General features: G+C 48.1%; 2 protein-coding genes across 2 annotated transcripts; both read right to left on the bottom strand.

Moving 5' to 3' along the window:
* Positions 1-5,998: 5,998 nt before the first annotated feature.
* LOC116518700 (receptor-type guanylate cyclase gcy-5-like) lies at positions 5,999-14,710 on the bottom strand. Its single transcript, XM_032232215.1, has 7 exons — positions 14,577-14,710; positions 11,773-12,841; positions 10,191-10,325; positions 9,701-9,875; positions 9,496-9,594; positions 7,994-8,085; positions 5,999-6,354 (listed from the first exon to the last, which is right to left on the bottom strand). Exons 1-7 carry the CDS (start codon positions 14,708-14,710, stop codon positions 6,205-6,207), a joined length of 1,854 nt encoding a protein of 617 aa, XP_032088106.1. The 3' UTR covers positions 5,999-6,204.
* Positions 14,711-19,354: 4,644 nt separating this feature from the next.
* Positions 19,355-24,678, bottom strand: KIAA2013 (KIAA2013 ortholog). Its single transcript, XM_032232049.1, has 2 exons — positions 23,721-24,678; positions 19,355-20,873 (listed from the first exon to the last, which is right to left on the bottom strand). The coding sequence occupies exons 1-2, from the start codon at positions 24,676-24,678 to the stop codon at positions 20,014-20,016; spliced, it is 1,818 nt and encodes a 605-aa protein (XP_032087940.1). The 3' UTR covers positions 19,355-20,013.
* Positions 24,679-26,201: the final 1,523 nt, after the last annotated feature.

Genomic DNA, 26,201 nt, shown 5'->3' with positions numbered 1-26,201 from the left:
AAAATGAAAGTTCAGCATCCTGCCCCCCCCCCCACAAGTCCATCACATGGTCCAATCTTCCACAGCCACGCTGGCAACTTCCACCTATCCAGTTCCGGCCAGGTGCAGAGACAAAAGATGACCTTGGCATTCTAAGAAGAATGTTGTTATGGCTACATATCACCCAACTCCGTATAATCTCCCCCTCCCATTTTCCCACAACAGAAAATAGACAGTAGAAAGTGTGGAAGGCCTGAAGCCCAAAAGGAAAGATGGCTTGCAAGCATGACAACATACAGACGTATATATTTTTCCAAATATGATGTATATAAAATACCCTGTTCTCCAAAGCATCTGAAGGCAAGACAAGAAGCAATGGAGGGAAACCAATCAAGGAGAGAAGCAACCTGGAATTAAGGAGAAACTTCCTGGCAGTTGTTAGAACAATTAACCAGTGTAATAGGTTCCCTCCAGAAGTTATAGGTGCTTCCTCACTGGAAGTTTTTAAAAAGGAGATTGGCAAGCCATTTGTCTTAGACTAGAAGACCTCCAAAGTCCTTTCCATATTCTGGTATTCTGTGTCTACATATATTGACATATTTTAATATATGTAGGTCTCTAGTTATTCAGGTTTTCTCCCGTGTAAAATTGGAGGTGTCTTGGCGACGTTTCGACGAAGTCTCATTCGTCATCTTCAGGCTTGGTGCTTCCAGGAGCAATGTGAGATCTCGGCTGTTTCTTCCTTTTAACTGCCAGTGGGGGTTTGAGCTGATTGGGTGGGAGCTTGGCTGTGTTCTGATTGGGTGGAGGTGTGTTCTGATTGGTTGGGGGTTTGTGTTTCATGTAAGGATAGGAGGGGTTTAAAGAGGCTAATGGTGCATTTGCAGTCTGGCTTCTGGTCCTTGGTCATGCCTCCTCATTAGTGTGGGTTTTTGTCTGCTTTCTTTGTGGATGTTTGGTGGTGATATCCTGGCAGGCCCACACTCACAAGAGCCACACAGAATATCACCACCAAACATCCACAAAGAAAGCAGATCAGTTCAGGCAAACTGGTAGTTCCCACCAGTGGCTGGCCCCGCCCACCTGCCCCAGCAATAACCCATCTTATATAATCACTGTGTTTTGATGCCGCACACCAGAAGTGGGTTCCTACCGATACGGACCAGTTCGGCCAAATAGGTACCATGTTTTCCCAAAAATACGACAGGGTCTTATTTTCTTTTGCCCCATGAAATAAGGCCTTGGGCTTATTATCAGGGAGGGCTTATTGTTTTGGAGTTGCCGGGCGGACTACCGAAGAGCCGGGCACAGCCTCAGGAGCGAAGCAGCCATGAAGTGACCATGCTCACGAGCAGCTGCCCGGCAAATCCCCTCTCCAGCCGGGCAGAGTGCCATTCACTAGCCTAGGGGGCATCACTAAGGTGCCAAGCCACATGGTGCTCTGCCCCCCCCAGCTCCCACAGGTTGGCACATTCGGGATACCCCCTAGGTCAGTGCATGGAGCTCTGCCTGGCTGGAGAGGGGGGTTGCACGAGTGCCTGTTCTGCCCCCAGCCTCACCAAGCCCTTGCGCAGCTCTCCCAGGGCACCACTGCTGGCCGCCGCCACCCACTGCCGCCATGCTCCGAGCATAACTTCCAAACTCCAAAACTCGGGGCCGAGTCTTCCAGCATCAGCCGCTCTAGGAATGCTCTCTATGGTGGGCCGGCTGCCGAACAGTCTTCCGGACAGAGAGTCTTCTAGCAGCCGGCCCACCATAGAGAGCACTCCTAGAGCAGTGCTCAGCCTGGCCTGAGGGGGGGTTGTCCAGGTTTTTTTTGGGGGGGGGTGAGCTTATATTTTTGCCCACACAAAAAATATGGCAAGGCGTTAGTTTCGGGACAGGTCGTATTTTTGGGGAAACACGGTAGTAACTTGGGCGGACATGTGACTGTACTGGTTCTATCCTGGGGGCTGCCATCTTTATTTTCTGCTTTGCACATGCACAGAACAATCTTCATTGAAAAAAATGTAATTTCCCCCCTTTTTTAACGGTGTGCACATGTGTAGACCTTTTTAAGTGCAAATGCGCATGCACGCAAAGCTTTTTTCGGGCCAATTTTTTTGGGCACCGAACCGGTAGTAATGCCAGCAGGAACCCACCTGCTCACATTTTCTTTTCAGAACTTGTTGAATCCTAACTCTGGGCCTGGCCCAGGGAATCAACACACAACTGAACGAATCACATCACGATCATCATCAGTTGCTTGGAGATCCTCGCTAAACACCCATTTATCCTGGTTAAAAACATGTTTAATGGCATCTTAGAGCAAGGTCGCCGAGGAGAAGGACGGAAGCAGGAAGAAGCATTGCAGGATTGGACTGTCCCAAATGTGCCAGCTAACCCAGGATCCACTTGAGGCACAAAATTCAACTCTTGGAAGGCAAGCAGACCGTATTTTTTTTACCGTATTTTTCGGAGTATAAGACGCACCTTTTTCCCTCAAGAAAGAGGCTGAAAATCTGGGTGCATCTTATACATTGAATACAGCATTTTTTTGCCTCCCGAAACCCTGCCCCCTTCACCACAATAGCCATGTATAGCCTTTAGGAGGTTTCCAGAGTGCTTCTGGGGGCTGGGGAGGGCAGAAATGAGTGAAAAACGGGCCGGTTTTTTGCTCGTTTTTGCTCCCACCCCAACCCCTCAGGAGCACTCTATAAGCCTCCTAAAGGCTATTCATGCCCTTTTTTGGGGGGAAAAAACAGGCCTGCTTTCACGAAAAATGGGCCGTTTTGGGGAGGTCTGCAGAGTGCAAAAACTTTTTTTTTAAAAAAATTGCCTCTTCAAAATCTTGGTGCGTCTTATACTCCGGTGTGTCTTATACTCCGAAAAATATGGTAGCTTTCCAATTTGATCCACTTCTTCCTCTTGATCAATTACCTGATCCTCTTTAGAGCCGGTTTTAATTTGAGGCGCAGCCGCAGACCTTCCCCATCTCTTCCGTCCCTCCTACTTTTTGTGGGACGTGAAACGTGGAGAAGACCAGCGTGAGGAGAGGGCCTCGGCCTGAGTAAGAGATAGCCCACAAACCTCCAAATTAGGACAGCAGCCTCGCTTGGCAGATTCCAATCGTGGGCATTCTATTTTGCAACGTCCTGCCGGGTATGTTTGGCCCAGGCTCAAGCGGACGTGCCGGGACTCACACGAAGACTGGATGGGTGGACTCATCAGCCCGGCCTCCCTGCAGAAGCCCCACCATGGGACCTGTCCCCATGGCATCACCTGACACGAAGATGGGAGGGGACATTTTGGCTCTTCCCGTGTTTGGCCCTCGTACGGCTTGCAGACGTCTGTGGATTCCTGGGTTGTGGCTGATCTAAAGCATTGAGTGCAATCTTTTAACACAAAAGCCTTTGCAAGGAGGCTGGCCTGGCTACAATCTGCCTCCATGTTCCTCAAACTTGTCGACCCAAAGGTGCTTTTTTCCCAAGTGGCAACTGGACTTTCTTGTATTTCTTTGAAGATGTTTCGCTTCTCATCCAAGCAGCTTCTTCAGCTCTGACTGGATGGTAGGGAAGGGAAGGATTTATACATTTTAAACATCTTTCCATTCCCCGCCGTTGTCCAGTCGGAGCTGAAAAAGCTTCTTGGAGGAGAAGCGAAACGTCTTCAAAAGGAAAACAAAGAAAGTCCAGGTGCCTCATGAAAGGAAAAAAGCGCCTTTGGGACAACCATGACCTGGAGGACGGAGAATGTCCATAGGCCTTCAACTTTGGCGACTTTTAAAATGTGTGGACTGCGACTCCTGGAATTCCCCAGCCAGCATGAAGAAGAGGCTAAAAACCATAAAGAAAGAAAAAAGGAAGGAACAGGGATGGTGGAGTTAGTTTTGGAAATAGGAATAGGAATAGAAATGAAGTGGAATAGAATAGAATAGAATAGAATAGAATAGAATAGAATAGAATAGAATAGAAGGCTAGGGTAGAGTAGAGTGGAGTGGAGCGGAGTGGAACGCAACGGAACAGAATAGAATAGAGAATTAAGAATAGAATAGAATAAAATTAGGAATTAGGAATTAAGAATTAAGAATAGAATTAAGAATAGAATAGAATAAGAATTAAAATAGGATAGGATAGGATAGAATAGAATAAAGAGAATGCTAGGGTAGGCTGTAGGGGAGAGGAGGGGAGCGGAGTGGAACAGAATACAATAGAATAGAATAGAGAATTAAGAATAGAATAGAATAGAATTAGGAATTAGGAATTAAGAATAAAATTGAGAATAGAATTAAGAATAGAATAGAATAAGGAATAGGATAGAATAGAATAGAATAGAATAAAGAGAATGCTAGGGTAGGGTGGAGCGGAGCAGAATAGAATAGCCAAGGTGGCGCAGTGGTTAAATGCAGCACTGCAGGCTACTGCTAGATCAGCAGGTCAGCGGTTCAAATCTCACCGGCTCAGGGTTGACTCAGCCTTCCATCCTTCTGAGGTGGGTAAAATGAGGACCCGGATTGTTGGGGGCAATATGCTGACTCTCTGTAAACCGCTTAGAGAGGCCTGAAAGGCCTATGAAGCGGTATATAAGTCTACTGCTATTGCTAATAGAATGGAGAATTAAGAATAGAATAGAATTAGGAATAGATTTAGGAATTAGGAATTAAGAATAGAATTAAGAATTTAGAATAGAATAGAATTAGGAATTGGGAATTGGGAATTAGGAATTAAGAATAGAATAGAATTAATTTAAAATTTAAAATTAGGAATAGAATTAGAAATTTAGAATAGAATTATGAATTTAGAATAGAATGGAATAGAGTAGAATAGAATAGGGAATAGAATAGAATGAAAAATAGACTAGTTTAGACTATAGGTAAACAGAATAGACTAGAATAAATATAGAATCGGAGCAGAATTAGAGTAGGATAAAACGCAACAAATAGAACAGAACAACAGATTAGACAAGACTAGATTCAAGCAGAACAGAACAGAATACAGAACTGAATGAATAGAATAGGAATAAAATCCTAGGGCTGAAGGGACCTGGGAGGTCTTCTAGTCCAGCCCCCTGCCCAAGGCAGGAGAAACCAGGGAAAGTTTGTAGATGCCATTTTCGGCTTGCAGGCACAAAAAGTTTTGCCTTGCAATTCTTGCAGTTCCTCCCAACCTGGAGCCGTTCAGATTCACCAAACCGCAGGGCACGTCATCCCCAATTCTGAACAACAACAAAAAAACCTCTTTTCCTTGCAAACATTTCTCTGGCTGCCCAGCTCAGATATTTCCCAACAGCCTAAAAACAATCTAAATGCAGAGGTTTAAAATAATTCTGGCGAGGCTGCAACAGCTGGGCCTTGGCTGACCCCTTGTGGTCGTACCCTCTAAGCGCAGGCAGAGCCTAAATATCTGGGGTGCCAGGAGAGAATTCCCCTGGCATCTCCACTTCCTTCACAAAGCCCGGCAGAGGAGGCTTCTCGCGACCTGAATGGAATTGCGGGTCGGCTGGCTGAGGAGGGAGGGTCTTGAGCCTCTCTAGGGACCCCGGGAAGTCTTGCTCCCATCCAGCAGGGGAGCCCGGGTGCACCCCAGCCTGGATAGCAGGAGGATGATGTAGCGTTTGAGAAGCGATGGGGAGTTTCTTGCTGCCTGGACTCCTCTTGGTACCGGCGCTGAGCTGTTGGGATTGAAGAGAAAAAAGGAACCATGTCTTAACCGTTTCAAACCGTTTCTGCCTTCCTTTCCCCCTCGCAGGTATTTCTGCAAAACCTGGACCGACAATTTGGGACGGTGAGGTTAGAAGAGTCCTGGTGTAGGCCTGCAGCTATATTCCTCTTGGATCTTTGGCCTGCCACACTTTCTGTTATTCTACTATGACGTATGGAGTGAGATGCGATGTAGCCAAAACAAAATTCTTTCTAGAAAACCAAGGTCATCCTTTGTCTTTGCACCTCTGCACCTGACCGGAACTGGATGGGTGGAACTGCCAGCATGGCAGTGGAAGATTGGACCATGCAATGGGCTGGTGGGTGTTGGGGGCAAGATCTTGAACTTTCAACTGGGTGGGGAAAACCGGGAAGCTTTCTGATTCAGGTTTTCCCAGATGTGCTAACATGGCCCTCTTAATAAATAGGAACTGTGAGCAATACTTTGCCTTGGCCTCTGATTTATTTTTGAATGCTGTTTGGAACCCTGACCCCTGGCTTCATTGGGGTCAGACTGGATGACCTCGAAGGTCTCCCTTTGTGATTTTTCAATGGCATACCTGCTGCCCGGAAGGTGATTTCGGTCCTGCCTTCTTTCTCTGAGACATCCCCGGGTTCCAGTGGCAAACGAGGCTGTCATTTTGGACGCTGTAGTTCTTATTTCCCAGCAACCAGTAAGTTTTCATTTTCCCTTTGCCCTCCAAAGGGAAAAAAAGAGAGACAGAGAGACAAACAGAGACAGGGACAGGGACAGGGACAGGGACAGGGACAGGGACAGGGAGGGAGGGAGGGAGGGAGGGAGAGAGAGAGAGAGAGAGAGAGAGAGAGAGAGAGAGAGAGAAGTATTCAGCCAAACAGACATAGAGCAGAAAACTAAATGGGTTTCGTTATGAAACACCTGGGAAAAGTGTTTAAAAAATGTAAACTGAGAAGCTGCGGGTGAGGTGACTTCGAGGGATGAACAAAAATGTGGCTCTGGGTTTCCTCCCCCCCCCCCCCAAGGATGAGACATTTTATTCTATGCTGGTGTTATTTTTGTGTGCATTTTCCCTTGCTTTATACATCTGAGTGCATATCACATGTGCAACCAGTAGGGAATGTTACGAATATAATCTAATGATTGGGTTGGCAATATATAAACCATGTAACAATGCTATACCTGTCTCTTTAAATCATATTGTAAAATGTGATTAGTTGCTGTTTCCTCAATCGGCCATAAGGGGGAGCCAGAATGACTGTTAGCTCTCTGTTTCATTAGATGCTGGGCTGATCTGATCTGAGTGTTTTGGAAGCTGGCTGTTAGAAAGTGCCGTGAGCTATTGTAAGTTTTGCAACTGCTAGCAAACTTTGAGTACCAGACTGTTTGTATGATTAGGGACTATGTTATTTGGATTATCCCTTAACTGAAAGACTTTGATGACTGACTGTCTTATCCGTGTATGACTTGGACTGTTTGATGGACTCTGATACCTCTATTTCCACAAAAGTAAAAGCCTATTTAAACTGCAGTGCCTCTGTATGCTGGTTTGTGTGTTCTCCAACACAACTCTCACAACGCTTCTCTGAACGCACTCGCTCTCCCAACGGGAAGCTTACCTAACAGGGAAGGTAAGTGAATACGACCCCTGGTCACCATCAAGGTAACCTGAGAGATCCAAGTGGGAAGAAGGAATGGAGCTATAGGAGAGACAGAGTGGGGGGCGGAGCCTGGACCGTCCGTCAGCCCTCAGAGGGAGAGTCAACAGCTCCCAGGTCTGGAGGGGGCTGATGAGGAAGAGGAGAAATAGCTGAGTCCAGGGCCTGACGCATGGACACAAAGAAGGCAGAGGAGAGGAGAGCAGTGGAAATCTATGGGCTGATCCTGAGGACGGAAGAGCCACGGCTGCTAGAAAAACCCCTCCCTAGCTCTGGGGATAAAAGGCAGAGGAGAGGAGAGCAGTGGAAATCTATGGGCTGATCTTGGGGACGGAAGAGCCACTGCTGCTAGAAAAACCCCACCCTAGCTCTGGGGATAAAAGGCAGAGGAGAGGAGAGCAGTGGAAATCTATGGGCTGATCCTGGGGACGGAAGAGCCACTGCTGCTAGAAAAACCCCTCCCTAGCTCTGGGAACAAAAGGCAGGAGATGAATAGGTGTGACAGACAACTATTCATCTCCCTGCCGGACAGACTTGTTCGCCTGCGGTGAGAGAGAAACTTTTTGCCGGAGCTGCCGTCTCTCCTCATGAAGGAATCTTTGAGTTAACTTCAGAGGGTTTGTCGTGGTTGGGGAGCTGGGTCAGAACAAGGAAATCAATTCTTTTAAGGGAAGCCCAAATAATAATAACCAAAATACAAACCTTCACCTCAATTTCTCCTCTGGGCTCAATTTCATAGGCATCGTCTTCAAGCAGAGCCTGGTAGGTGACTGAGCTGATGTGTATTTTCTGTGCTGGGGAGGGATAATTTTAAAAAATACTCTTTTAAAGCGCTGCCTTTCTGCTCCGCGTCAACAGAGAAGAATACAAGCAATTGCCCGTGTGTGTGTGTGTGTGTGTGTGTGTTCCAGACTAACTCTGAAACGCCTCGAGCAATTTCAACTAAATATGGTGCACAGATGACTTACTCTCTGAAAACAAATACTCTGGGGGTAAGATACCCCTAACACCCCTCAGTGGGTGAGCTCTGTTAAGATACAGCCTGTTGTGCCTTAAAATGGCTTCTACTGTACTGCTGTAAAATAGCTTCTACTGTGCAGCACAGTGGAATTGCCACAGTAACGGCTTTACAGTACTCCACAAGGGGGCTCCCTCTGGTAAGGGGGAAAATCCAATATATGAAATTACATTTGGTCCGGACATTTTTCCCCTATAAATAAATACCCGTGTATTTATTTATGCCGTGCTATCAGCTAGTCCACAATAAATTTAGACCCCAAGCCTGAGACTTGTATAAAAAAAAAAGCACCCGGAATTTTGTCCAGGACTCCAAAGTCGACCCCTGTTTTTTAGCTGTTCCCTTCCTCTGGCAACTCTGCGCATGCGCACACTGGGAACAGGCTCCAGTTGTTCATCTGCCTCACTGATGTCTGATTCTGAAGGCTCCTAAGAGCATGTAACAAACTCCTTGTTCCGGCACAAAACCCTTTTATGAATTGACTGTGAATTCTGCTCATTCACAGCCGGCAAAGTCTTTCAAAGGAGGGTTTACAGTCACAGACCTTATCTGGCTTGGAGAGCTGCCAGGCCAATATCTGCAGAACTTGGCCAGGAGTCTCGGAGAGTCACGAACCAATGAAGCGAACTAATTGTCTCCTGCAAACTCCACTCTCCTTTCGCTCCTCTTTTATTTCCTCTGGGAGGGTCCATTCATCATCCACCTGTGGCCGTACTCCCAAGTTGACCCCTGTTCTTTAGCTGTTCCCTTCGTCTGGCAGCTCTGTGCATGCGCACACTGGGAACAGGCTCCAGCTGTTCCTCTGCCTCACTGATGTCTGACTCTGAAGGCAGCTGATAACTGGCATATGGCTCTGGCCCCCTCTCTGCCTCCGACACAGAGCCCTTGTCCGAGCTTTCCCCAGACTCCAGGACTGGCCCCTCCTCACCATCCAAATCTGCTGCCAGCTCCGCTGACCACTGGCAGGCCACAATACATTGAAAATTTAACAGAAAGAAGATACAGAAATTTATCAAACATGGAACTTATTCTACCAGTGGTTGGAAAATCGGGGTGGAAAATAAAAAACGTAATCTGCACTGCTAACCAAAGAAAACAACCCAGGCAACACGATGTTTATTAAGCACTAACAACATGTAAACAATAGAAAATCAATCAATTTTTTTTTTAAGGTATGTCGACTCACGCAAACTGCTTGACTCCATGCGAGAGGCCGTGTTCACCGTGTCGCCAAAGAGACAGTATCGGGGCATTTTGTGGCCGACAATGCCAGCCACGCAGGGCCCTGCAAGAAAGGTGGAAAAAAAAGAGAGAGGTTGTAGACACACACACACACACAAACACACACAGGCGGCCACTCACCTCAGGTGAAAAGCAGCGGCTCAGCTCACCTGTATGAATCCCGGCCCGTAACTGCAGCTTGCTAGTTGGCAGGTGGGGAATCACAACCTGTCGGACTGCAGCGACTAGGTCCAGGGCCATCTTGGCGATCTCGTGGGCGTGCCTGGTGCCGTTCCTCTCGGGCAGACCACTCACGACCATATAGGCGTCCCCGATGGTTTCCACCTTGTGGCCCCAAGGAAAATCGGGAGCTGTCATGGCTGACTCGCTAGGCTCGCAACCAGACAACAGTAACGGGAAAGGGGGCCGGGGCACAGGAATGTAAGGGAGGTTTGGTAGGGAAATTTGGAATGCCAGTTGGCCAACTGGAAGCCCTGAGACAGACCCCGTATACCAGTGTTGACAAAACTTTTCAGCACCAAGGGCCGAAATGGAAGCATGCGCGCGCCAGAAACCGGAAGAGCCGTTCTTCCCCATCACGCATGCGTATGCCAGGAAGCTGTCCTTGCTGTCCCCCCAGGCAGAAGAAGGTGGGCTGACCTTGTAGACGTCGTAAGAGTCGATCCTGGTGTCGAAGCACACGTAGAGGTTGTTGAGCATTTCCACCACCTGCAGCGGGGTGCACGAAGCCGCGATGGTGGTGAAACCCACAATGTCCGAAAAGAAGATGGTCACCTGGGAGGAGGAGGAGGAGGAGGCAGAAGCCGTGATGATGCAGTGGTTAGAATACAGTATTGCAGGTTAATTCTCCCCACTGTCAGGAGTTTGATTCTCACCAGGCTCAAGGTTGACTCAGCCTTCCATCCTCCCGAGGTGGGTAAAATGAAGACCCAGATTGTTGGGTGCAAGAGGCTGACTCTGTAAACCACTTAGAGAGGGCTGTAAAAGCACTGTGAAGCGGTATATAAGTCTAAGCACTATTCCTTCCTTCCTTCCTCCCTGCCTCCCTCCCTACCTCTCTCCCTCCTTCCTCCTTCCTTCCTTCCTCCCTCCTTCCTCCTTCCTTCCTCCCTCCCTACTTCCTTCCTTCCTTCCTTCCTTCCATGGTGCATAATGATTAGAATACAGTATTGCAGGTTAATTCTCCCCACTGTCAGGAGTTTGATTCTCACCAGGCTCAAGGTTGACTCAGCCTTCTGTCCTTCCGAGGTGGGTAAAATGAAGACCCAGAACAGAAACCTGAATTTTCTTCTCCTGCTCCTGCTTCTGCTTGAGACCCTAGCCGGATTTTGTCTGTAGCTTGATGTTCTGTTTTTAATTTCCCCATTATTTCCAGATGGTTTCTGATACAATATATCTATGGCTATACATACCCTAATTGACCAATTAGGGTAATGATGACAGCACTCAAGGAAATGCAGACTTATTAGACAGGGGGGATTAATTAAGGGGGGGGGATGTCCCTCTTGATGTGTGAGGGGAACAGCTGAGGACCGACAAGCGAAAGGAAAAAGAGTCAATAATTATGTCATAATTTGAATGTTCTTTGATTATGGGCCCATCAGATATAAAGAGCAGTCATTATTTTGTATATTGTCCTAGGCAGAATTTGGCAAGTGGGTTTGAGGTATAACCCCCAGACTAAAACATATGAAGAACAGTTTCAGGAACTGGGCATGGCTGGTCTAGTGAAGAGAAGGACCAGAAGAGAAGGACCAGGATAGCAGCCTTCCAATATTTGAGGGGCTGCCACAGAGAGGAAGGTGTCAAGCTATTCTCCAAGGCACCTGAAGGCCAGAGAAGGAATAATGGATGGAAACTGACCAAGGAGAGATTCAACCTAGAAATAAGGAAACATTTTCTGACAGAACAATCAACCCATGGAACAGAAACTGCCTTCAGAAGCTGTGGGAGCTTCATCCCTGGAGGCTTTCAAGAAGAGACTGGACTGCCATCTGTCAGAAATGATGTAAGGTCTCCTGCTTGGGCGTGGGGTTGGACTAGATGACCTACAAGGCACCTTCCAACTCTGTTAATCTGTTAAATCAGGGGAATATGTGTGGGTTTTTATTTAGGTCTCACTCACATCTCCCTTACTGATCCTGCTTTTTGTACGACAGAATTGTGCAGCGGTCAGTCGGGAACCTTCAAGGTTGTCTGAACCCTTCATGCATCATCTTACCTGGTCATAATTTTCTGCCTCTACATGCTTGCGTTTCCGTAGCTGTTTGGCCACGGATTTGGGCAACATTTGATGGAGAAGGTCTTCAGCTAAGTGCCTTTCCCGTTTCAGATCCTCAGTTCGCTCCTTGAGGGTCCTGGCATAATTCTGGATCCATTCGGTCATCCCTTTGAAGGAAAAAAGGACCGCCGGGTAGATAAGGCCGGTGACTACCAAGAGGCTGATTTTGAGACTGACCAGGGAGATGATATCCTTAGACTTCTTCTGAAGCCGCTCTTGGCTTTTCTCAAGTGAGCATCTCTGGAGGACGTCAAGTTCATCCATTAAAGGAGGGGACAATGACCAGAAGAGCGAAGAAGGAGCAACTGTGTGGAGTCCTTCATGATGGGTGGCCAGAATGGAGAAGTCAGGATGCTCAGCCCAACATTCTTGGCTGCTTTCGGAGGTAAAAACAGAAGACGTAAGAAGAGCAGACAGCCGATGCCACAAACCTTGGACCTCTTCAGGGTGGTGGGACACTTCTGAAGCTCGTACCAACGTACCTTTGGTTCTCAGGAGAAGTTTGAGAAAGACTACATCTAACCAGCCTGGATTGGATCTCATCTTTTGGTCATCTCCCTCCTCAAGCGTCTGAAGGATCTCCAAGATTCTTGCAATCATTTGGAGCTGCAAGAAAGCCATCCCAGCGGCCTCAGTGCCATTGATTCTCTCCCTGATCGAGGCATTTGGACAGCTGAAATGATCGTTGTCCTTGCACCAGGATTCTTTGCAGAGAGCAACTATCATGTCTTCCAGCCAAGAAATGTTCTCCACTGCCATGTTTCTCCCCCCTCCTCTTCCTCCTTGCCAATTAGCTTCTTGGACAAGGAGGTTGAACACCGAGAGTGCCAAGAAACTCCGGCACAATGAGAGCTTGCTGATGGCCTTCTCGGTGTGCCTCCAGGACTCCAGAAGTTGGCTAAGATCCAGAGCGGTGTTTCCCAGCAAGGTGAAGAAGGAGATGGAGCAGAGAGCCAAGACCCGTCTCACCGTCTTGCTGGCGTGGCAGTCCGACGGAGGGGAAGAGCATCTGGAAGGAAGGCATAGAAAAACCTGTTAAGTGAGTAAGCTTCCCATGTTCCTCCTCCTGCGGTTAGCCTGGATCCTCCTAATAATATTCTGACAGGGCTGCAGAATGAGGGTAGCCAAAGTTAATCCATCTGTTTCTTTCAGCCATGTTTGATATGCCATGCGAAGGTGGGTAATGCTTGTCATACTAATATGCACCCCGTTTACATGGGTTATACACCGAAAATTCTCCAATTGTGGGCATTGAAACACGCCTCATTTTCTGGCAGTTTTTTCCTCTCTATCCACATCGATATTGATATATCATCTCTCTCTCTCTCTCTCCCTCCCTCCCTCCCTCCCTCTCTCTCTCTCTCTCTCTCATATATATATATATATATATATATATATATATATATATATATATATATATATATATATATATATATATATATATCTCCACATCAATGTTGATATATTCTCTCTCTCTCTCTCTCCTATCTATCTATCTATCTATCTCTATCCACGATATTGATATATCATCTCTCTGTCTCTCTCTCTCCTATCATCTATCTATCCATCTATCTATCATCTATCTATCTATCTATCTATCTATCTATCTATCTATCTATCTATCTATCTATCTATCTATCTATCATCTATCTATCTATCTATCTATTTCTATTCACATCGATATTTATATCATATCTATCTATCTATCTATCTATCTATCTATCTATCTATCTATCTATCTATCATCTATCTATCTATCTCTATCCACATCAATATTGATATATCATCTCTCTCTCTCTTATCTATCTATCTATCTATCTATCTATCTATCTATCTATCTATCTATCTATCTATCTATCTATCTCTATCCACATCAATATTGATATATCATCTCTCTCTCTCTCTCTCTTAGACATAGATATACATATCAATGGAGAGAGAGAGAGGGTGGGGGAGAGATTCTGAATTAGCAGCCTTTCAGTTTGGAACTTGCCCCACGATGGAGGTTAGAAAACAGCTTGAATTTGGTAGTTTGAAAGAAAGATAGAAGCCAGCTTCCTGAAAGGTGGTGAAAATAAGATTAGATGGATTAGTAGGTAGAAAAAAAAATGCATTGAATGGTGAATTTAATGGCGGCAAAACCTCCAAACTAAAAAAAAAATGTAGACAGTTCTTTTTATATTGTTTGGCTTTCAGGCCAACCCAAAACAGAGTTCTTACCAACTGCTTAAAAATAAACATTGTAATTTTTTTTTAAAAAACTGGCTAGTTGAGATACGCCACCCTTCTTAAAGTCCATCTGCTTTGTCAGAATCCATCGTTAATTTTTGCTGCTTTTTTTCTCCCAATGGATGGACAAATGAATTATTCAATTAGGCTTGTTTGAATCTTGGTCCCAATTAAGGACCCCATCCGAAGAGGGAAGCCCACCTCTTCTTGGGCAGACAGAGACTTGAGAACAAATGTCATTTAAACCGAAGATGCTTTTCTTGATCCTGAAGTAGAACCAAATTCCAACCTGCCCCCCAAATCATGATTTAAAAAAAAACAAAAAACAGTTGATCACGGTAAACATTGCTCGTCGGAGGCTACTCAAATGTTGCTTCCACGGGTGGAATCTTAGAAGAAAATAAACTTTGCTTTAGAATTCTGCAAACCGTTTTCCCCTAAATGGTCCGGCGTGATTGAAAATATAAAAGAAGCTTGGCTACCAGCTTCTCCATCTTAAAAGCAAAAACACTCACCTGCAAGAAAGGAACCTGTTACGGGAGTGAAGCAAATCTGGACTCCTGCTTTCGCTTCCCTCTTTGCTCGGATCTGCCTTCGCCTTGCAGGAAGACGAGGGAGTAAGGTAACGCAGGCTTTCTGTCCCCGACATGGTCCAGCCAGCGGCCCAGATTTGGGGCAAGAGTTGAGCAGGGAAAAAGCCCCTTTGATCCAGGCTTCTGCTGGGAACAGAGAATGCAGCACCGTAACCAACAGTGCATCTGTCGAACTATTCTGGGGTTTCTAGCTCTTTTTTGAGCTACGTCGCAAAGAAACATGGATGCTCTCCTACTACAGGGCAATTGAAGTGGGAAGGAAATATAGAGATTACAGAATTAACAGAGTTGGAAGGGACCTTGTAGGTCACCTAGTCCAACTACCACCACCTCCTAACCCTACGCCATTTCTGACAGGTGGCAGTGCAATCTCTTCTTGAAAGCCTCCAGGGATGAAGCTCCCACAACTTCCAAAGGCAACTTCTGTTCCATCGGTTGATGGTTCTCCCTGTCTGGAAATTTCTCCTTGTTTCTAGGTTGAATCTCTCCTTGGTCAGTTTACATCCATTATTCCTTGTCTGGCCTTTGGGGACTTTGGAAAACAGCTTGACCCCCTTCCTCTCTGTGGGAGCCCCTCAAATATTGGAAGGCTGCTATCCTGTCTCCCCTGGTCCTTCTCTTCACTAGACTAGCCAGGCCCAGTTCCTGCAACCGTTCATCGTATGTTTTAGCCTCCAGTCTCCTAATCATCCTGGTTGCTCTTCTCTGCACTTTTTCTAGAGTCTCAACATTTTTTTAGTGTGGTGACCAAAACTGGATGCAGTACTCTAGGTGCGACCTTACTAAGGCTTTATAGAGTGGTATTAGTACCTCTCTTGATCTTGATTGCATCCTTGTTAATGCAATTTAGGATTGCATTGGCTTTTTTAGCTGCCGCCACACACTGCTGGCTCCTATTTAGCTGGTTGTCCACTAAGACTCCAAGATCCTTCTCACAGTCGCTGCTATTAAGCCTGGTTTCACCCAGTCTGTATGTCTCATTTTGGTTTTTGTCTTGCCTAAGTGTAGGACTTTATTTTTCTCTACATTTAAATTCATTTTATTAGAGAAGACCCAGTGTTTGTGACTCTTCAAAGTTACAATGGCACTGAAAAAGTGACTTACAATTTTTCACATGGACGTTGCAACATCCCTGTGAAATGGTGTAAGGTCTCTTGCTTGGACAGGGGGAGGGGGGGTTGGACTAGATGACCTCCAAGGTCCCTTCCAACTCTGTTATTGTTAATCCCCTGAACAAAATTCAGAAGCTTGGCAACTGACTCACAATTATGACGGTTGCAAGATCCCCCTGGGGTCACGCTGTCTCCTTTTGCAATCGCCTGACAAGCAAAGTTAAGGGGATTCACTGAGCAACCGTGTTAGGAATATAACGGTTGGGTTGGCAATATATAAATCATATAGCAATGCTATACCTGTTTCTTTAAATCATACTGTAAAATGTGATTGGTTGCTGTTTCCTCAATCGGCCATAAGAGGGAGCCAGAATGACTGTTAGCTCTGTTTTGTTAGATGCTGGGCTGATCTGATCTGAGTGTTTTGGAAGCTGGCTGTTAGAAAGGGCCGTGAGCTATTGTAAGTTTTGCAACTGCTAGCAAACTTTGAGTACTGAACTGATTATATGATACTGGACTATGTTATTTGGATTATCCCTTAATTGAAAGATATTGATGACTGTCTGTCTTATCCGTATATGACTTGGATTGTTTGATGGACTCTGATACCTCTATTTCCACGAAAGTAAAAGCCTATTTAAACTGCAGTGTCTCTGTATGCTGGTTTGTGTGTTCTCCAACACAACTCTCACAAACGCTTCTCTGAACACACTCGCTCTCCCAACGGGGACCTTACCTAACAAACCGTCTCACTAATAACGTGCAGCTATTCCCTTAACAACCGTGGCAAGAAAGGTCATAAACATGGGGTGAAGTCCACTTAGCCAATGTCTCCTTTAGCAACGGTTGAGTTTTGGGCACAATTGTGGCCGCAAACCGAGGACTCTCCGTATTGAAAAGGCTAAGCGGGTTAAGTCTGTCTGAGACAGTGAAAGGGGAGGTTAGCTGGACCGATTTTTTTGGTCATGAGGGAGCATCTTGTTTTGAAAATATTAAATCTTTTCTCTAGGAAGATTTACCTGCAAGCGCAGAGCACCTGGAGTTTTGTTTTTACAGGTAACAATTTTGCTGTGTGACTTTTTCCCCCTTTTCCCTTTTTTTCGCACGTGATATTTGGCACCCCGCCTGTTTTCCTGCCGATAGTATTGGAGAGTTATGAGCGCAGGAATTAACAGACAATTACGGTATGAACTATAAGATTCCCAAATATTATATTAAAGGTAAAGGTTCCCCTCGCACATATGTGCTAGTCGTTCCCGACTCTAGGGGGTGGTGCTCATCTCCGCTTCAAAGCCTAAGAGCCAGCACTGTCTGAAGACGTCTCCGTGGTCATGTGGCCGGCATGACTCAATGCCGGGCGCACGGAACGCTGTTCCCTTCCCAACAAAGGTGGCCCCTATTATTCTACTTGCATTTTTTACGTGCTTTTGAACTGCTCGGTTGGCAGAAGCTGGGACAAGTCACGGGAGCTCCCTCCGTTACGTGGCACTAGGGATTCGAACCGCCAACTTTTCTGATCAAGAAGCTCAGCGTCTTAGCCACTGAGCCACCGCCTCCCTTGCAAGGAAAGGAATTAAAAGAGACATCAAACAGGCACTCTGGGCCCCGTGAATACCATTCGAGACCCTTTCTTGTTTACCGAATAATCGAGCAAAACCAGGGCTTAAAGAAAGAACAAAGCCAGCAAGAGGCATCAAGTACAGATTCTAAAGATTTTTTTTTATTTCTTACAAAAAAAAAAAGAACCAAAAATTCAAAACCCACAACCTTTGGTATCTTAAAATAATCACAATCAGGTTTTTTTTTTTTTTTGCAAATCACCAGAAAAATCTTGTTCAGTCTCTCTAGAATTTAAAAGAAAGAAAGAAAGAAAGAAAAAAACAGGTCACGGCAACAAACTTGGGGAAAGTCTAAATCAGCAGCCTCTCCCCCCCAACCCCACCCCCAATAAAAATTCACTAAAGTTGCTGTTAAGTTATACGCCGTCTTCAGAGAAAAGATGTGAGAACTCAAGTGTTAAGATGAAAAGTCACAATGAAAGCACAGGTACATTCTAAGTTGGCTGTTCTTCGGCCCGAAACGGTGAACAGAATGCCTGAAAACCCGCCAACAATAAGTTAAGAAATCAGACGAACGCTCAGTTTAAGGGTTGGGAGGGGGAGAGAAATCCCCCCCCCATCTTTTAAACCAATGTTAAGCAAAAACATTCAAACCCAAGGAGCCTGCGCTGATTAAAGGCCTCCCTTATCGCTTAACATCAACATTAAAAAAATCCTTAATGCACATTTCTTTTTCAAGTATTTTTCAACAAAGAACAAAATGTTAAGGAAAGCCAATGGAACTAAGAAGCGATAGAGGGGGGGGGGGAGTCTTTGGGGGTCATGGGGGGGGGGGATAGAGACATAGCCAGGACACCCAGGGTTGTCACTGCCAATGGTTGTGTTCCATTTGCACCTCCTGTGCAGGAAGAGGCACACACACACAAAGGATGTTGTTTTAGGGGGCTTTCTTGGATCAAAAACCCAAGATGGGATCCGAGTCATTTATTGGCTCAAAAAGCAACTGATTCTTGGGACCCCCTGATGTGTTTTTTTTTGGGGGGGGGGGACTGTTCCATCTTCTTTTTGTTTTTGCTAAGCTGTTCTTTGAAAAATGCACCAGCAAACAGACAAACACACACATTCATTCCGCAGGCATCATCTCTTTTTAACTGCTTTGAACGATGAAAGCAAATTGCTCACCGATTTCCACAGAAAGTTTTGGAATACAAAGGGAGGGAGGGGGAGGGAGTGCTTATTTCCAATAATTCCCTGCCGGGGTTATTGATATTGGCAAGGAGGGGAAGGTTTCAAGAGGGGTTGTGTAGCCTTTCAGTCCATCTTTTTTTTTAAAAAAAATTTTTCTGAATAACTGAATAGGCAGCAGCCAAAGTTGAGGGGAAAAGCCAAAGGGGACCAGAAAAAAAAAAGAGATTCCAGTAAATATGCACATATTATGCCAGGTGGCTCTGTCCCACTGCCTTCCCACGCTGTTCTGTTCTCTTGGTTTCTGCCACTTTTAGCACACAGCCGCTCCAACTGACTCCCTGCCTTGTTTTTAAACGGGTTTTTCAGGTCAGAGGAGAGGCAGTTCTACGCCTGACCGAAGGCCCAGGATTCTGCCCCTGTGTCAATTCCAGTTGTGCTGGGTAATCCTGGCGCTTCCCTGTCTCTGCTCTTCAGCTGAATAGCTAAGGAGAGAGAGAGACAGTGAGGGGGGGGGAGAGAGACGGAGACATAGAGAGAGAGAGAAAGAAAGAAAGAAAGAGACAGAAACACACACACACAAAGAAAGAGAGCGAGATGGAGACAGAGAGAGAGAGAGAGGAAGAAAGAGACAGAGACACACACAGAGAGAGAGACAGAGAGAGAGAGAGAGAGAAAGAGAGATGGAGAAAGATGGAAAGAAACAGAGACGGAGACATAGAGAGACATAGAGAGAGAGAGAGAGAGAGAGAGAGAGAGAGATGGAGAGACAGAGGCATATATATACAGAGAGAAAGAGAGACAAAGAGAGAAAAAGATGGAGAGACAGAGACAGACAGACAGACAGACACACACACACACAGATGGACACACACAGAGAGACAGACAGACACAGAGAAACAGAGACACACAGAGAGACGCAAGCTAAGAACGTCTGATTTTTACTCCGCATAAAGCTACACTTTGGGGGTACAGTCAGATCACGCGTGACAAGCTTCTCTACCCCCCAAAAAAGCATCCCCCCCTCTACTCCTTCATTTCAGGGTTACTCGTAAACAGTGAGGCCCCTGCTTAACCCTTGGAGTGTCAGCCCCGGCACCCCTACGCCAGCTTCCCCATCAATCACACTGCCCATCAACCCTTTTTTTTCCCCGAGCAGCACCCCAACACAACGGAGATGACTACAATTGCGGGACCCTGCATCCTTTTGGTAGAAGAACTTTTACTTTTCACTGGCCCTTTTATCAGCCTCCCCACCGCCAGCCACCCTCCTCCAGAGCTTATCATCCAAAAAGGCAAACGACTTAAGTAGACTGGTGCACAGGTGTGCAAACACACACACACACAACCAGCACAAAGCCTGGCTTCTTCCGAAGATGTCCTCGGCTCCTACAGATGTGCCCTGCTTCCAGGGCTGATGTCAGAGAGAAGAAGCTGACACACACACACACACACACACACCCCGAGGAAGCCGGGGCCCTGCTTTGGCCGTCAAGCCGAGCCTTAGACCTTGCTTCGGAAGAGAGGCTTGGCCCCGGGGCCGCAGTACTCGTTGTAAATGAGCTTGAAGAGGAAGAGGTGGAAGAGGGTGATGAGGGAGGCCACGCTGAACCAGAAGAGGAAGGGGAGGCCCGGGTAGCGCTTGGCCATGTGCTCTTCGTGGGCCAGGATGGCCTTGAGGTGGAGGGTGTGGCGCAGGTCCTGAAGGTGTACCAGGTCGGTGGAGATGTACAGCAGCGGCGTGATGGGCTGCGTCACCATGACGGGGAAGGTGTGGCCGTGGACCTGGGAGGTCAGCTCCACGGGGTCGTTGGAGCAGCCGCCCTCGCAGGCGTACAGCTTCACCGGCTTGTCCTGGAACTTGACCGAGACGTGGAGGAAGGGCTTCCCGTCGGCGTCCAGCAGCACGGCCAGGTTGATCAGGTCCTTGTTGTAATGGATCCCCCGCAGAGAGTAGCTGTTCTGGAGGACCTCGGGGTCCGACTGGAACTGCAGGTGGTTCTCGGTGAACTGCAGCCCGCCAAAGCTGAGCACCATCCCCTGCATGAGGCCGTGAGCCCCGGCCGCCACCAGGCCTTTGCAGCCGCGCTTCTGCAGCGTCAGCTTCCACAGGTTGGAGAGCTGCAAGACCTGCAGGACGGTGGACAGCTGCCCGGGCCACAGGTTCTCGGCGTGCATGGTGGCGTGGCCGCTGAAGCAGTGGTCGGCGTAGTTCAAAGTGGCTTCCATTTTCTCCTCCTCCTCGGGGCTGATGTGGGGGTCCAGGAGGGGAGCCGGGGTGGTGGACAGGACGAAGTAGAGCGTCAGGTTGACGGTGTCGCTGGAGGGGGTGTGAGCATCGGTAATCTTGCGCATTTCCACACCTGAAAGGCAAAAAGATTGCTCAGTGCTTTTAAGAGCTCTGTCCTCCCCCGGGAATAAAGAAGCCTTGGATAATAAGATAATAAGTCTTGGGCTAAAGCAGTGTTTCTCAACCTTGACAACTTTAAGTCCCGTGGACTTCAACTCTGGGAGTTGAAGTCCACAAGACTTAAAGTCGCCAAGGTTGAGAAACACTGGGCTAAAGGTAAAGATTCCCCTTACACATCTGTGCTAGTTGTTCCTGACTCTAGGGGGGTGGTGCTCATCTCCGTTTCAAAGCCGAAGAGCCAGCGCTGTCCGAAGACGTCTCCGTGGCCATGTGGCCGGCATGACTCAATGCCCAAGGCGTACGGAATGCTGTGACCTTCTCACCAAAGGTGGTCCCTATTATTCTACTTGCATTTTTTACCTGCTTTCAAACTGCTAGATTTTGCAGAAGCTGGGAGCTTACTCCGTTATGCGGTGCTAGAGATTAGAACCACCAAACTGCCAATCTTTCTGACTGATAAGCTCGGCATCTTGGCCACTGAGTCCCATTAAGTCTTGGATAATACGATAATAAAAGGTCCACCATTAAATTCTCACAGTACAGTTACCTAGCAAGGACTTTCCCTACCTTCTCCAAGAAGTGAGAAACCTTCCCATGACCTGTACCAGTTAGGTCCTCGCCTTACAACAAGTTTGCTTAGCGGCCGTTCAGAGTTAAGAACGGCGCTGAAAAAAAGTGAAATGTGACCATTTTCCACCTTCAAGATGATTGCAGCATTCCCGTGGGCCCCCTGATCAAACGGAAGGTGCTTGGGAACTGGCTCATATTTATGACAGCTGCAGGGTCACGTGTGTGTGTCGGGGAAGGTATCACACAATCTCCTTTGGCGACCTCCGGATAAGCGAAGTCAAAAGCCAGATTCACTTAACGACGTGTGTTGCCAACTTAATCACTGCAGTGATTCACAGTCATGGCAAAAAAGGGTGTCAAACAGGGCAAAACTCACTTAACAGCTATCTCACTGAGGAGCAGAAATTTTAGCTCAGTTGTACATGTCAGCCGAAGGCTACTCCGCACTTGCTCAGGCCTTTACAACCATCATCGTATTTTTCCATGAGTAATTCCGGTTATAAAATAGTCTGTCCCAACGTTCTACATTCTGGCCCTGGAGAGGCAGGCCTTCCGGGTAGATAAAAATAGATGATTTTAAAAAAAGCAATAATTTTAAAGATAAGTTTTCTATTTAAGATACATTAATCATTTCATTTATTCAGCATGAAATGGAGCTTCGTTATGCAGCATGAGGCTGTATATCAGTGGTCACCAACCAGTGGTTCCTGAGAAAATTTTGCAGAAAAACTATCTGTATTTTCATATTGCGCTATTTTACCTTTTTTAAAAAATTCAGATTGGTGGTCCATGGGATTTAAAATTATGAATTTAGTGGTCCCTGCGGTCCAAATGGTTGGTGACCCCTGCAAGGTTTAATTTTTTGGTAAACTCATTCCATGGACTCCAGGCCTGCAAGCTGAGATAACATGCCCTGCATTGAGGCATTCGTACAATTTCACTGCAGAGATGGCAGTTTTTGCTCTTTAAAAATTATGATTTAGATCGAGTTGATTTAAATCAAGCTTTTTTTTTTTTACTAGTGATTTAAACCATGATTTAAATCAATTTGATTTAAATCAAATCCACCCTTCAGGCCTTTTGAATTCATCCTGACTTCCTGAACACAGGATGTTCCTCCAGCCTGTGCCAATTTCCCAGGAACACAAACAGAAGACACCATCGTCCAGACACAACTTGGAGGGAGAAAATGTCCAGATTTCTACCCCTCGGAAACAAAAATCTGTTTCCCACCGCTCCGACAACTGCTAAGGCACGCAGAGCTTGTGATTTTTTTCAGACTTCCTAAATATCGCCTACCAAGAAACCATCTCAAAAAGAGAGGTGTCAGTGACTCATTTTTCAAAGCACCCAGAAGGCAAGGCAGGAAACGATGGAGGGAAACTAATCAAGAAGAGAAGCAACGTGGAATTAAGGAGAAATTTAGTTGACAATTAACCAGTGGAACAGCTTGCCACCAGAAGTTGTGGATGCTCCATCACTGGGTTTGTTTGTTTTTAAAGAAGAGATTGGACCGTCACTTGTCTGGAATGGTATAGGGTCTCCTGCATGAGCAAGGGGTTGGACTAAAAGATCTTCAAGGTCCCTTCCAGCTCTAGGCTGATTAAGTCCCAGAGGTGCTTTTTCAAAAGGCAACTGGACTTTTCTTTTCTCCTTGAAAATGTTTCGCTTCTCACGCAAGAAGCTTCTTCGCTCCTTCTTCAGAACCAAAGAAGCTTCTTGGATGAGAAGCGAAACGTTTTCAAGAAAAACCAAGAAAGTCCAATTGCTTTTTGAAGGGGGAAAAAAAACCCTTTGGGAACAACCATGACCTGGTCTTCTTACTTGAGCTCAATTCTCCAGCTCTATTCTAATTTGATTTCAGACAATTACAGGTTTTGGGGTAGATTTCAGCCCTCTCTACAGCCCCAAGCAAGCTTGTAGGACCACTGGAGCAGGGGTCTCCAACTTTGGCCACTTTTAAGACTTGCGGAGATTGGAGCTGGCTGAAGAATACTGGGAGTTGAAGGTCCACAAGTCTTAAAAGCAGCCAAGGTTGGAAATCCCTGTGACAGAGGAAAACTTATCTTGCTCTGAAACTGCCACCTTTGTGGCACCTGGTTGGTACCAAGCACCAAAAGGCACATTTCTCAGAACACCTCACTCAACGGCACCACCCATATCTGAAGCTGGCCCAACACCGAGGCTGCCCTGCGGCTGGTCGCTCACTCGCAGAGTCCAAGCCCCGCACCTGAGATGAACAGCTGGTCCCACGCCCGTCGGTGTTCCTGGACCAGCTCCTCGGTCCGCAGGGGCAGCACCTCCATCATCTCCCTCTTGGCCGCTTCCCGCAGCCGCCCGAAGGTCTCGTCCAGCTGGGCGGCCTCGATGGGCTCCGAGCTGAGCACCACGGACACCAGCGTCTCCTCGAAGCGCGACTTCGGCGCCACCTGCACCCGGCTGACCAGCTTCTTGGCCGCCACCACGACCAGCACCAGCTTCTCTCCGGCCGGCTGCAGCGCCCGGCCCGAGGACAGGAAGAACTGCCGGTCGCCCGCTTTCTCCAGGCTGGTGACGAAAGAACGGCCGGAGGAGGACGAGGAAGAGGACGAGGAAGACGGACCGGTCACTTCCAAAGCCACCAGCCGGTCGGTGGGGTTGTCCACGCTCAGGCGCTGCAAATAGAGATGGGGGCGTCCCCGGTGGGCCAGCAGCTCCTCCCGGACGGTCACGCAAGCCCCTCCGGGACCCCCGGGCTGGATGCAGCGGACTCTCCGGAAGGCCCCTTCCTTGGGCAGCAGGGCGGACGCCCCCGCCTCGCTCTCAGCCCCAGCCGGGCCCCGCAGCTGGGCCAAGGGCCCGTAGTCGGTGGGCCAAGCCGGTCCCCCCATAGGGGCCACCCAGAGGCGGTTGGCCTGGGCATCCAGCAGCAGGTGCCCGTTGCCCACCAGCCCTGGGGGAGTCTGGCCAGGGCCTTCCCCCAGCAGCCGAGCGTCTCCCTTCCGCCAGACGCGGGTCTCGGCCTGCAGGCACAGCCCCGCGGCGGCCCCCGAGGCTCCCCCGGGCCGCAGGCGGAGCAGCAGGCGAGGCCAGGCGCCGCCCAGGTACCAGGAGGCGACTAGCAGGAAGGCCAGCAGGGCCAGCAGCCGACGCGCCCAGCTGCTGGACAGCAGCCCCGGCAGGCCCTTCAGCCGCTGCTGCAGCCACATCGGGGCGGCCGCGCTAGCTCATGGCCCCCACTCTGTCGGCGTCGGCGGCTACGCGAGTCCCCGGCGTCAGCGCGGCCTACTAGCCCGGCCTTCCGCCTCTCCTTCTTCCGCCGCCGCTGCTTCTGCTTCTTCTGGGGCGGTCCCGGGCGGGGCGTTGGCGGCTCCTCCTCCTCCTCCTCCTCCTCCCGCGGTTCTTTTTGCGGGCTCGGAGCGTCCCGTGGGCGAAAGGGGTCCCCTGGCGGCGGAGAGGTGGCCTCTGAGCATCTGCAGAGCGCCCCCGCTGGAAGGAGAGGGAGATGGCCGGGGAGAGCCTCTGGGCATAGGCAGAGCGCGCCTCTCCGCCCAGCTCTCTGAGCCTGTGCAGAGGGCTTCTCTTGAAGGGCTGCGTCTAGGCACGGGGTCTCTGAGCCTGTGCAGAGGGCTCTTTACTGGCATCAAAATATCCCTGAGCCTCTACAGAGGGCTTCCCTTCTCCCAAGGTTTTCCTTGGAGTCACAGGGTCTCTGAGCCTGTGCAGAGGGCTCTTTACTGGCATCAAAATATCCCTGAGTCTCTGCAGAAGGCTTCCCTTCTCCCAAGGTTTTCCTTGGAGTCACAGGGTGTCTGAGCCTGTGCAGAGGGCTCTTTACTGGCAGCAAAATATCCCTGAGCCTCTACAGAGGGCTTCCCTTCTCCCAAGGTTTTCCTTGGAGTCACAGGGTCTCTGAGCCTGTGCAGAGGGCTCTTTACTGGCATCAAAATATCCCTGACCCTCTACAGAGGGCTTCCCTTCTCCCAAGGTTTTCCTTGGAGTCACAGGGTCTCTGAGCCTGTGCAGAGGGCTCTTTACTGGCAGCAAAATATCCCTGAGTCTCTGCAGAAGGCTTCCCTTCTCCCAAGGTTTTCCTTGGAGTCACAGGGTCTCTGAGCCTCTGCAGAGTGCTGTTTACTGGCAGCAGGGGATCTCTGAGCCTGTGCAGAGCGCTCCTTCTCCCAAGGCTTTCCTTGAAGGCATGGGGTCTCTGAGCCTCTGCAGAGTGCTTCTCTTCTCCTGAGGCTTTCCTTGGAGTCACAGGGTCTCTGAGCCTCTGCAGAGTGCTATTTACTGGCAGCAAAATATCTCTGAGCCTGTGCAAAGCGCTCCTCTTCTCCCGAGGCTTTCCTTGAAGGCAAAGGGTCTCTGAGCCTATACAGAGTGCTCTTTGTTAGCAGATGGAGATCTTTGAGCCCGTGCAGAGCGCTCCTTCTCCCGAGGCTTTCCTTGAAGTCACAGGGTCTCTGAGCCTGTGCAGAGTGCTCTTTACTGGCAACGGGAATTCCCTGAGCCTCTGCAGAGTGTTTCTCTTCTCCTGAGGCTTTCCTTGAAGGCAAAGGGTCTCTGAGCCTCTGCAGAGTTCTATTTACTGGCATCAAAATATCTCTGAGCCTGTGCAGAGTGCTCCTCCTCTCCCGAGGCTTTCCTGGGAGGCAAAGGGTCTCTGAGCCTCTGCAGAGTTCATCTCTTAAGGTCCAGGGTCTCGGAGATTCTAGAGTGCTTTTTTAAA

This window comes from Thamnophis elegans, chromosome 15 (assembly GCF_009769535.1).
Source record: "Thamnophis elegans isolate rThaEle1 chromosome 15, rThaEle1.pri, whole genome shotgun sequence".
Classification (NCBI taxonomy): domain Eukaryota; kingdom Metazoa; phylum Chordata; class Lepidosauria; order Squamata; family Colubridae; genus Thamnophis; species Thamnophis elegans.
Note: the sequence above shows the minus strand (reverse complement) of the source record. Positions and strands in the feature narration are given on the sequence as shown.